The sequence below is a fragment of the Triturus cristatus genome, chromosome 2_1 (assembly GCF_964204655.1).
Source record: "Triturus cristatus chromosome 2_1, aTriCri1.1, whole genome shotgun sequence".
NCBI classification, from domain to species: Eukaryota; Metazoa; Chordata; class Amphibia; order Caudata; family Salamandridae; genus Triturus; species Triturus cristatus.
The window spans coordinates 991,958,752-991,971,799 of NC_140581.1; the positions used below are offsets into that span (position 1 = coordinate 991,958,752).

A 13,048-nucleotide genomic window follows, 5' to 3' on the forward strand; every position below is an offset into this window, starting at 1 on the left:
CTTCCAAGACCTGTCCGCGACGACACTCTACAAGAGGAGGGAATTCCGATCAGTCACGAACCATCTCAGAGAGAAAGGGATTGCTTATTCATGGGGGTACCCTTTGCGGATCATCTTCCATTATTAAGGCCAGATGAGACAACTCCGCTCGCTGAAAGAGGCACATGATCTCCCTGGACTGCCGGAACCCAATACCCAAGACGATAGGAGGAATCGCCCCGAAAGCCCTAGAGTCAGACTCCCCAGATGGCAAACGGTGGGAAGGCCCTCCTTCAACCTCGGCCGTTAGGTGCCTTCACCACCCTGTGAAATGAGCTGCGATCCTTTCCCGTCTCGAGAATTCGGGGGGGGGATTCATGTCTTCTTCAAGAAACACACTTGTTATCAAGGGATACAGCATGCATGCGGTCCAGGCGCTTCCCTCGGCAATATTGGTCCTCAGGTTCTTCCAAAAAGAACGGAGTCGCTATCCTCCTGGGAGCAAAACTCAAGGACAAAGTAGTCACAACGTTTCTAGAGGTGAAGGGGCACATGTTAGCGGTTAGAGTACAATGGGGGCCCACATACTCCACATTAGCAAATATCTACGCTCCAAACACTCAACAATAACACTTTATCATAAAGGCCCTCTCAAACATTCTCGCTTCTCCTGACCCCGCAATCCTGGTGGGAGGAGACCTGGTGGGAGGAGACTTCAACCTGGTAATGGACATGAACCTAGATAGGTCTGGCGCGCGATTTAGGAAGACTAGAGCATTCTCGGCCGAAAGAAAGCGCTGGCTAGCGGTCAATGGCTTACACGATGCATGGAGACAATAACACCCAGACTCTCGAGACTATTCCTTTTATTCAACAGCCCACAAAATGTACGCACGCGTAGATCACTGCTTCGCCTCCGCTGAGCTATTGCCTAATCTGAAAGGCACAACCATTGAGCCGAGATCAATATCGGACCATGCGATAATCACGGCCACGATCCAGGCAGTCTTTGACTGATGGAGATTGAGAGAGAGCCTTCTACATTCCCCAAAGAGTCTCTCAGAGATACGCACGAAGGTAGTAGACTAACTTCAAATAAACGATGTGGGGGAAACTTTCCTAGCTGCAGTGTGGGAGGCACTGAAAGCGGTGATGAGAGGGGAATCGATTGGAGTATCGACAGCTGAAAATCACGAGCGCCGGGACAAATGACAGAGTCTGGAACAAGAGGTGGCGGTGATGGAATCCATCCACAAACGGACCGGGCCGCCGAGAATTTGTAGGCAACTGGAAAAGAAGAGGCTCCAGCTAAAATGCCTGGATCCAGATACGGCAGAGTATGCCCTACTCAGGCTAAGGCATACATTTTATCTGAGTAGTGACCGGTGTGGATGACTTCTAGCACAAACACTCAGGGCTAAAGCGATGGCGAACGTCATCACTTCGATAAAGCGGCCTAAGGGGGAGGAAGTATACTCAGATGCGCAGATAGTAGAGAAATTTAAAAGTGTTTTTTATCAAACTCTGTTCAGACATAGATCCTCCTAACCAACAGACCCATACATACCTCTCAGACTGCCCAGTAACCCGCCTCCCGGAATCAATCGCAGCCTAACTTTACCAACCGATACAAATAAAGGAAGTCATTTCAGCTATAGCTCGCCTCAAGGTCCAGAAGGCCCCGGACGGATTCCCGGCGCACTTCTATAAAACCTTCTGCCAGTAACTAGCACCTCTGCTGAAGCGACTGTTCAACTCGTTCCTGGAAACAGGCATGCTTACGGACTCCATCTTAGAAGCCTCAATATCAGTAATTCTCAAGCCTGCTAAAGAACCTAGTGAGTGTGGACCCTATCGGCCTATCTCTTTACTTAACATTGACGCGAAACAGCTCGCCGGAATCCTAGCGGCTCAACTAAATCTGCTGATGGCTGGGCTTGTAGACCAAGGCCAAGCAGGCTTTATTCCCAAAAGGCAGGGGGGGACAACACCAAACAACTCCTCCACCTCATGGATGGGATCCACAAATCACGCAAAGAAGATCTCTTTCTGTCAATAGACACTGAAAAAGCATTTGACATGGTCTGCTGGAAATACCTTTTTGAGACACTGCGTCACTTTGGGTTTGGAGATGGCTTCATAAGGTGGGTTAGCTGCATTTACTAAGCTCCCCGGGCTTACGTTCGAGTTAACGGGACATCGTCGGACTCATTCCCAATCGCCCGCGGTACAAGACAGGGTTGTCCCCTGTCTCCTCTTCTTTTTGCTCTCTACCTGGAGCCTCTAGAGCAAAAGATTCAAGACAACCCAAGAATTGAGGGTATTAAATTCGGAAAGAACTCCCATAAAATTAGCCTTCATGCAGATGACGTGATCCTCTCGCAGACCAACCCGATGTCTTCCCTCCCGACCTTACTTGAAGAGCTAGCGGACATCGGGGAAACCTCGAGCTTGAAAGTCAATCTTAAAAAATCTCAAATCCTAAATCTTTCGGTTCACTTGGATAGGGACGAGACACTTAGGGCCAGGTTTCCATTGAGTTGGTCAGAAAACTCCATACCATGTCGGGGCATTAATCTGGCCCCTACTATTCCCAAGACTCTAGCACTTAACTATGTGGCACTTATAGAACAGACGACTAAGGCCCTAGATGGGTGGTCCCGCTTGAAACTGGCGTGGCTTGGGCGCATCGCTGCCGTTAAGATGACAGTGCTCCCCCACATTCTTTACATCTTTCAAACCCTGCAGTTGACACCACCCCCAAGAGCATTTCACGCATTGCAACAAGCGATAAATAAATGTATTTGGGAGGGAGGAGACCGCGATCCCGTTGACTCAACTGACAAAGCCCAAGCAGGAGGGAGGTCTGGGGCTTCCACTGATCCATTGGTACCTGCAAGCAGCACACCTTCACTATATAGTCTAATGGAATCACACGCTCTCTGAGAAATATTGGTTCTTTATGGACCAAACACTGGCAGGTGTAAACATATGGCGAGAAGCCTGGCTCCCAAGTAAACAGAGGGCATGTGGACTATACTCCTCCACAGTGACATTGCCCAGAATGAAAGTATGGGATAAGGTAGCTGGGAAAAAGGGCCTCACAACATTCCCCTGCCTAATGTCCCCGATAATAGATAATCATGACTTCCCCCCCCCCAGGCCAGGGTTCAGAGGTATTTCACAGGGAGGAGAGAGCTAGGATGTAAACGGGTAGGCTCCTTATTCGATCCTGGTGGGATTATTCCCTTCGAACAACTTCGACAGGAGTATGCTCTCCCACAAACTGACTCTTTCCACTACATGCAAGTGCGACACTGGGTCACCTCACCGGCATACCAAGAGGCGGCCTCAAGACCGTTAACGGCCTTTGAGAAATTGCTAGTGAGCAATAAGGACGACAAATATCTCTTCTCTGAGCTGTGTGCAATGCTCTCCACTGAGAAGAGGAGGGGCGAACCAAAGGGCAGCTGTGCTGGGAGGAAGAACTCGGCAGAGTACTCTCTGATAAAGAATGGGCAGACATACACTACAGAGCACAGCACATAACACTGCAGGGACGGAATCTGCCTAAAATGTGGTATCATACTGGTATTACACCCCGGCCCGCATTCACAACTGGGATAAGAATCGTTCAGAGCTATGCTGGAGGGGATACGGCCTGGCGGGCTCTTTGATACACTTACTCTGGCATTGCCCAAGGCTGGTTTACTTTTGGGAGCAGGTCTTGGACGATATAGACAAAGTATTCAACACCTCGTTTCCCAGCATATACCCTTCTGGGGATGCCAAATCCCCTGACTTTCCCCCTACGCACTCTGAAGGTGAGACAGATTGCATTAGCACTACTAGTGGCACGCCAGGTTATTCTAGCCCGATGGGGCTCTTCTAATATCCCAGACCACACAGCATGACTACACAAACTTTGGTTTATCTTAGCCATTGGAACACATGTCCTTGGCAGTGGCGCATAAACTGGAAACCCATGCCGAGCTCTGGGCCCTCTTTCTCCAGATTCTCTCGAAGGAACTTCGAGAGGTCACGTGTCCCAAATACTTACAGATTTTGCATCTCCTCCCAGGAACCGAGGCTGGGGCTAGGCCAGATGTAGCATCAGTGCCCATAGAACAATAGAGGCCCTAGTCGAACTCCAATACATACAAAACCTAGAGGAGCGCATGAGAGGCGCAGGAAGGCGTGGGGGGTGGAATGGGGGTTTATTTTCTTTTTTTTTTCTTCCAGTTTTCTTTCTAGGGGGTAGTTTCGTTGTTCCTCTGGGTTGTTTTGTTTGCTCCTGGAGTAACATGATCCTACTAATGCTGCCAGCCCCCTGATTGTAGGCACAAAAGCTGTGTAGAATGGCAACCCTGCTCAATCGCTGCCAGCCACTGGTTGTAGGCACTCAGCTGTGCAACTGTTGCTATGGATTGTGATGAATAAATCAGATTGGTTTCATAAAATAAGAAGGACATACCTAGCTCCCTGATTTGCTGCTAACAGGTATGCATTACAAGGCAAGGAACCAAACTTTAAAAAAAAAGAATTAAACAAGAACATAAAAAACTAGTCAATAGGGCAGAAGAGTTTTTTTTAAAGGTACAAATTCGAGGTTCGTCTTGGGCAATATGAAGTCTGTAGTTTATTTGCAAGTAGCACTCATGCTAGGATAGCATCCAAGCAACAGATGCAGCTGTGGTGCCTTCTGGGCAGAAATCACAGTCAATGAATGAGCTCCAAAAAAGGAACAGATGACATCTTAAAATGTTTATTAGGGAGAGAATAAACTAACCTCGGTATAAATTGTAAATGAAAATAAACTAAAATCCCAGTGAAATAACAGCTTGTCATTCATAGTAAGATAACTCACTTTCATTAAACATCGCCTTGCCATTTTCTGAAAATACAATTTTTTTTTTAAATCAGAGTCCAGTCAGGAGGACGGGAACATATTCTTTTCAAAATGGCTCTGTATTGCGTGGATATGCAATCAACACACCTTTTTGTGGGTCACTAATATTGCAGGCACATGGTGAGTGGAGAGTTTGATCAGACAAGGCTCAAAGCTGATCTGATCTGACCAACTAGAGAAAGAAAAGGGCCAAAAGGAATAACATAAGATCCCTTCAAAATCTGGGTTTATGTACAGCGTGAAAGCAGTCGAGTGGCAACAATTTTATGCACCTAATAACATTCGCATTGACTAAGATGTACTATGACTAGAACATGCGACTCACCTGCCAGGCCCGGTTTCAGGCCAGGCTGCTTGTTCTTCTCATACATCTTCAACATGAAGTTTGGGATCCCAGCAATGGTCTTGCCCTGATCAGAGCGAAGGGCTCCTCCCCTTAATGCAGAGTGATACACACCGCGAGGCATGCTGGCCATTTCTTGCTGCACAAGGGATGTTACAAATTTGGCAAACGCTGTAAAAAGAAACAAAAACGTTTCAAAGGATATAAATTGCTCCCAAACCCTCAAGACAAAGTAAGTCATCTGCTGAGCACCTAGGCACCATGTCAGTGATGCAATAAACCAAATCATCATTTTAGTGCATCGCTCTTCAACTCCTGGTTAGAGAGCACATGTCTATGCTGGGACAGTGAACACTTGGATCCATACTTTGGTTCTTCCTGAAAATCCAGACAGTAAGTAGATGTTCATCATTTTTGTTCTGTCTTTATGTGATAATGTGGGTAATTTCTCTTTGTCTTCCTTTGCCCTCTTCATCTTTTTTTGTTGTTGTTTTTTTTAATCGGCGCGCGGGTCACACCGAGGAACAGAAAGGCCATTCTGCTACTGGCATCTTCCCAGTGAGCAGCAGGATAGGCAGATGATTAAAAACAAGGGTGGTGTACCATGACCCAACCATACAACCATAGCCCCATTCAAGTCATGGCCTCCTGTAGGATATATATAAAAACAATATAAGTATTGTTGTTTTATGACACTGAATGTGCACAAGTTTCAACTAAAGAGCGATGTATTTGTAGATCTTTAAACAAACAGGTAGGCATCCATAGGAGACACGTAGTCACCAACAACGGTGGCACAATATACCGTAATACCCTTACTAGTTTGTAGAGGGAGAGTGTGATAAGTTGGCCTGATATATGATGTCACTAGTTCTAGTGTACACCCTGTATCAGTCCAAACAACCCTTATGGTGATTGGTTGTAAAGTCAACCTTATAGACCAGCTATCCTAGTGGTAGCATGGACAAGAGCAGTCTTAGGTTAAACTCTTTATGGCATGTGAAGCCAGCTGTTATACCATTACAATCCCTTGAATACCAAATGAAATGACACCACACCAGGTATATATAAAATTAGAATGTATTTATTCTAACATATACCCTCAGCACTCTTTATGAGTTCAGAGGTCTAAGTACAAACAATTTCTTAAGTAGCATACGTTAAGTTACACAGGAAAATACAGTTTGGCCCAGGGACCACGCAAACCATATACTAAGAAAGTGGCATAAGTACCACGTCACGAACAGGGAGTAGGCCTAGGGTCTAGGGAATCGCTGGGGCTACACTACCCTACCAATAATTAGGAAGTGGGAGGCCCACGGGAAGCGTGTGCAGTGTGGAGACACACACGCGGGGTACATTAAAGTCAATAGGAATGTAGTAGTTAGAAATAGGGAGAATAAGGACACTTCCGAAGTAACTAGGAGGAAGCAACTAAAGATTTAGACACTTGGATAGTCAATATCCACTGGAGCACCGGAGTACTCGTGTTACCTCACCCACAGGAGACGGGTGCATAGGTGTGAAGATGTGTCGGGTGTCGTCGCTGGATCCTATGGATGCCTGAAGAACAGATGCTGGCAGGCGGCCAGGAGGAAGATGTCCGGTGGACCCAAGGATGGATCTTGAAGGAAGAACACCTGCAAGCAGAGGGGACAAAGTCTGGGTCACTAGCCAGTGACCGGGTGGAACCAGGAAGGAACCAGGCTATGTTGTGCAGAATACAGGTGATGTCTTGAAGCTTGTCTCTGCAGCCACGTGGACCAGGAGGCGTCGAGGACGACCAGAACCAGGATACGTGCTGTCCCACGAAGGATCTTGCTGATGGCGGAGTCGACGTCCCGATTGGAGTCAACAAGCCTTGGCAAAGGCAACCCACGCGGAAATCGAAATTCGCTTCAGGTGCAGACCAGGAAGGTCTGAGGTGCTTCTCTTTCACAGGGAAGCAGGAGCCAGTCTGGAGGAGCCAAACCAGCGGTGGAAAGTTAAGGGTTCGTCGCCACTGAGGCTACTAGCCAACGGGCCAGCAACCGGACAGACGCGTCGAGCAGGAAAATGCACAAGGGCCCCACGCAGAACTCGTGGAGTGTGGAGGGCTGATCTTCGGTGCAGATGGTGCTCGGGGTTGGGGCTTCTCACTCCCCAGAGCACAACTTTGAGGATGCCTCAGAAGCTGCGCTGGAAGCTACTCGCCAATTTTCCCAGGTAGCCGGTCCCACGTCTCTCGTCGCTTCCACGGATCTCAGCTCTGCTCTGGATGTGGATCAGGGTCGGAGAAGTCTGGAAGTCAAGGCGCTGGTCGGGTTCTGCAGTCGGTTCCTCGTAGAACTTGGGCAAAGCAAACGGCAGGTCGCTTGTTGGTGCCTGTTTGCACAGGGTGGCCACTCCTTGGCCACGAGGGAGATTCTTCAGTCTTCTTGTCGTCGAATGTCGAAGGTCCAGAGTTTCGTGTCTAGTTTCAGTTCAGGATAATCCAAAGTCCTAGGGACTCAGCTCCCACTCTTATACTAATCTGGGGGGGCTGGATTACCTGCTAGGTCCCTCCTATGGGTGGGACCAGGGAGGGGGGTGGTTACACCCCCTTCCCTTTGTCCAGTTTCGCGCCAGGGCTGGGGCTGGAGTGCCCCAGCACCGGTTTGAACCGGGCTATGCATGGGACACCTTGTGTGCCCCAGGCAGTGTCTCGTTTCTTTCATCCCTCCCTGCCCCAATACACTAAGTCCTGTCTGGGGTGGTGCTAGCACCTCCCAAGGCAGGAAACCTATTGTCCAAGCCTCTCTCGCTGGAAGGACTCCCAGCAGCAGGAGGTCAGACTTGTGTCTGTGGCAGCAGCATCCATTTTGTGTTGCTGGGGCTCTGGTTAACTTTAACCGGGTAAGTAGGATTTTAACATGTCTTCTCCCTCTAGAAGGGGGGAATACTATCCTCATCGGCAGAAATGGTGTGGGGGTAGTATTCCAAAGTGTTAGACACCTTACACGACATGTTTTGATAAAGCCAAACCATAGTTACCATAACCGCGAGGATTATAAGGCACTTTAAGAGTATATGGTAGGCGATATCATAGAACAGCTATAAGGACATGGTTCTGAAAGCTGCAGACAGGCTCAGCTCACGCTAGAGCACCATCTCACATGTTACCAAGCACTCTGCCTCCAGGATTGTTAAGGCCTGCCATAGGAGTGGCTTACAGGTTACCCATGTGTCTATATATAAGGTAGGTATAGGAATACCATACCTAAGCAAGGGGTGATTACACGACCTTGCCCCAGCTGAGTGATCAGCCAGTTATGTCATGATGGGAGGCCAGCCAGGGGTGGCATAATACATGCTGCAGCCCCTGGTAGGCCTAGGGTACACCTATACCCTGGGTACCTAAGGTACACTGTACAGGGACCCATAAGGTGATCCTTACCAATTGGGTTATGTACCTAAAGTACATAGTATGAATTTAGAGAGAGAACAGCTGGGCTGTGGGTCTGATTAGCAGGCCCACAGCCACATCTAAATCGAAAACCAGTAAAGCAAAAGCAAAAAGTGGGGGAGACCATAGGAAGCAGACCCTACTCTCCTACAGAGAGCTCAACAGTAGGGCAATGGGTGTCATCTGCCATAAATTCCCTATTTACATGATAGGCATCGATAGTAAACTATTTCACTGATGACAGCAAAGAGATTGGCTACAGGTTGCTCAAAGGTTGCCCTTTCAAAGAAATGATATTCATATCTGGCAGCTCAATAATGTGTACACAAGCGGCTACAGCATCAGCACCTTCCATTGCAAGGGGTTCTGGGTGGAGAAAATGGTTAAACGAGCTGGATCCAGGCTTTCGCCAACACCCACTGCATTATAAGATAGTAAGATGGTCAGATGCCGTGTATCGGTTTCTTGTCTGCCAGAGCAGGGGTCTATCACCTATTTACAATTTCACCCTGGCACATACAGCTCCCATTCCAAATGGGGGAAGGGTCAGGAAGGGGATTCATCCAGCTGGACAATGCATGGCTTTACTTGAGGGGTGTGGGGATAGCAAGTTAGTTCGAAACTGCCCCCCCTGCTAAATGAGTGCACTTAAATGGTATCATAAGCTGTACTCACTGCTGAGCCATCTCTTGTGTTGAATATGTACAGCACAGGATATGGGACACAGATAACATTAATAAATAACCTAGTAATGGTTATATGTGAAATAAACTACAAGTAAAAGTGTTGCGACTTAAACTGAAAGAACGTTGTCACTTTTCATGCTGCATAAGACCCCTTGTTTTATTTCAATGCTGTACGCTTCTGATGCCTCATAAATGCTCTAAATCCAGAGTCTTGCCACCCCAAACACTTACATAAATAAAATAGAATTGCTTCGATCCAAGCATTACAGCTGGTACTTGCAGGTAGGTTAAAATAGAAAATGGACTATGTTTCAAATATACGGCCGTTGTATTCGGTTTGACGTATAACGGTGCTTGCACCATTCAGAGAGATCTTACTGTATTTTATACATACTCTAAGCGGCCTTGGTACAGCCTCCTTCAGTCACAAAATTGTTTGGGTCAGGACTCTTTACCCACTGGCTTGAGACTCTGTCAGTTACATCCTGGATAAAACTACAGGGTTATGTTAGTCCTGCCTTCTTACTATTGGCTCTTTGAGCCTATCCTGTTTCCACCGGAATGCGTCAGGGACTATTTTACATCCGCATCAGGGACTATTTTACATCTGTCATCACACATTTATTTCTGTCTCATCCACACACTGTATACAAAAAGTTATTTTTTTAAATTGTTTTGCTGCACTGCAAAAGGCCTTTTCTTTGCTTTGTCAGCACCCAAGTCAAAGCGTCTAACCTAATGGCTTTGCCACTGCCGTTTTATAAGCAACCGGTGGAGCAAGTTCCTTATAGGCACCTTCAAAACACACATAGCCAGGCATACCAACTCTCTCACTGCAGCAGTTTTTATCCAGTTCATTTAGTAGAATTTAGAAAAGCGTTTTACAAGGGTAGAGCCATGTGCAGCAGGTGCTAACCAGCATCTATTCGCACAGAACAACCACCATAAGGTGGCAGATATGCAGCTTTCTGTGGTTGCTTTGAGGAGACACTTGTTGTGTTCTAAATTTTATCCTTTTGAAAAAAAAGCTGGGTTAGCTGAACAGTTTCCAAGATGCTTATCATTGCTACATCTAAACTGGTGCTTTAAAAACAAGATATCATTAACCCCACCACCCAAAAAAAAAAAAAAAAAGAACAGGACCTTAACCACCACCACAGGTGTTTCAATGAAAAGGCGTGATATAACAAATTTATCAGGAAGCGCTTTAAAAATTCGGTACGATGCGTCTGTCTAGGTAAACACTGGTCTTAAAGTGTTGTAACATACATTTTGTTTCTCTTTATGGTTAATTAATCATGCCTTAACTTACAAAACACAGCCTCAGAACTGATTTAACGTGCGTACACCAGGTCAGTCCTTAATGTACTCAAAAAAGCGTGAAAAAACTGTTCAGTGAATGGCACCTCCAGACTATTGCGAGCAGTGAATTCATTTTTTTATAAGATTTTTTCCCATTTATTTTGCCAAATTAAGGTTCAGTTACAGCCTCCCGGAACGCGTGTATTGTACACATTATCATCTGCTAACGTGAAAGAAATGTCACACATTAATCTGTGCACAGTACACTGGAAAGGAATGAAAGTAGCCTGAGGAATTGAACTAGACAGATGTCAATGCAAATAAGCATGCCACATAATTTTGGCCAGGTCCGTAACTTTTTGGCTTTAAATAAAAGAAAGTGTAAAGGTCTTCGCTGGTCCGCGGAAGTGTGGTCAAAGGGAGAGTTACCTAAAGATCAGTGACTCTATAAGATTCACATATAAGAACTATATATAAATGCAACTCTTGTAGCTATCCTGAAAATATAGCATGGATTCATTCCTTGTATACTACTACCAGTAGGCCCTCATGCTTTAAAAGTGGCTGAGATGACTGTGATGACTCCTGCATCTCAAAATGGCTCCCTTAAGTCAAATTATCCTTTTATCACTGCCCATTACAGCTGTAATATGTTTCTTGCTTCATCTTCAACACTAAGTAGTGACGGTTATTTCCCACCTACTCCATTTGGTACCACTTTCTACGATGAAGAGATAAAAGGAACCATCGTCTGAGCATTCCCTTGTAGTCACACCTGCGAGCAGTTTGCAAAATAAGCCTGCTCACGCCATTACACCTCACATGTCTTCTATCACCAGGCATATCCTTTGAAGTCAGCTGAATCTAATCAACCGGCCACAGAACACAGTCATTACTGTCCTAAGAATCTCACAGTTACATCCCATTTACCGCCATGCGCCAAGTTTTTATTTCTGATGTATGGTTTTCTTCAGCTATGAGATGCGTAGGAGAATACAATTTTCCCACCGCACAACTAGCGCACATAAAAATGTACGACTCGAGCACTCTTTTCTCCAAGCTGGACGACAATAAATTATTATAATAAATAGAAAAAAATAAATGCTACAATTATGGACAATTTATATCAACCATAAGGATTAAATATATTCACATTCACAATTACATTGGTCTTACATATTAGAATGCTAAATTCGAACCTTGTGCTGCCCATCGCAGTCAGCTGCATGCTCGAAAATGCAACAAAAAAAAACACAATTCAACTAAACTAGTATTACATCAGACATTTCCTCTCCTTTAAACAAAACATACAGAATTCGCTAAAAGTAAATTAACAGAAAAAAGTTCCCTTCAGTAATGAAGTACCTGGTGGATGCATAATCTTCCCGCAGAGTTCTCGCCTTAAGAATTATCCTTCCAGGCTTCAAACTGGCCTAGATAAGCTTTTCCTCAGCAAAAGTGCTCTGGCGTAGAACGTGCAGCACGTGGCTCCAGACGTGCCTCCACGCTGGATTACGTTAAGCACCAACTGGGTGCTGGCATCAGAGCCTGACTTTTTTCTACAGGCCATCGGACCAAGCAGTTATGAACCGAGAGAGCAACAACAGTGACAAATGCTGCACATAATGTTTGTGTATCTTGAGATCTTAAGGCACTAACTCCTCAGGGGAGGAGGGGATGGGGGAGGAATTTGTGGGAAGGGTATGTACTCACTGGAAATATTGCTACCAAAGGTAACTACTTGTTCAGACAGATACATCTTCAAAGTATCTATCACTTTAAGAATGAGTCCCAAAGCAATACCTCTAAGGAAGGTAGGAAGAAATATCAAGCAACACAGCCTGTAAATCTATGACTTGCAGGTTACATGAGGCCCTATATCGGAGATGTGAGGCAGTGGTGCTTGGTAAGATTATAAAAGCTGATCATGTGGTCGCCTGATGGATATCAGCAACTAAGAAGCCTCTGGAGAGAGCCATGCAGGCAGCAAGCCACAGCTCCAGTGGAATGAACTACAAATGCCCTCTGGAGGGACCTTATTGGCCATGGCATAGCAGATCTTTATACAGAGGATGGTCCTGCACAAAATGGTGTGCATCGTCACCATCTTGTACATTCTTAGGCCTATCCTGACTAAGTCTGGGCGGTGAACTCCGCTCTGCTCCGAAAATAGGCGAAGCAGAGTTTTTTTCCTCGCTTGCGTTCGTCAACGTCAAGTTGGCGAGCGCAGAAAATCCACCTCCCGGCAAGATTTTTCCTCGTTTGCTATCGTCAACATCAAGTTGGCGAGTGCGAGCATGGAAAATCAACCTACCGGCAAGATTTCTAAATGCGAGCGGTCAGATTTCTCATTGCGAGTGGTCGCGTATGCTCGCGACCGATCGCATTGAGAAACCGTCCGTTCG

At 46.2% G+C, this 13,048-nt stretch overlaps 1 protein-coding gene across 2 annotated transcripts in view; it reads right to left on the reverse strand.

The window, feature by feature from the left end:
* The window catches only part of FOCAD (focadhesin), a 1,730,079-nt gene that overhangs the window by 1,084,046 nt on the left and 632,985 nt on the right, over positions 1-13,048 (reverse strand). For both annotated transcript variants that reach the window (XM_085634390.1, XM_085634400.1), the window contains exon 22: positions 5,214-5,402. In XM_085634390.1, coding sequence (XP_085490516.1) covers positions 5,214-5,402 — 189 coding nt within the window. The remainder of the gene's footprint in view (positions 1-5,213; positions 5,403-13,048) is intronic.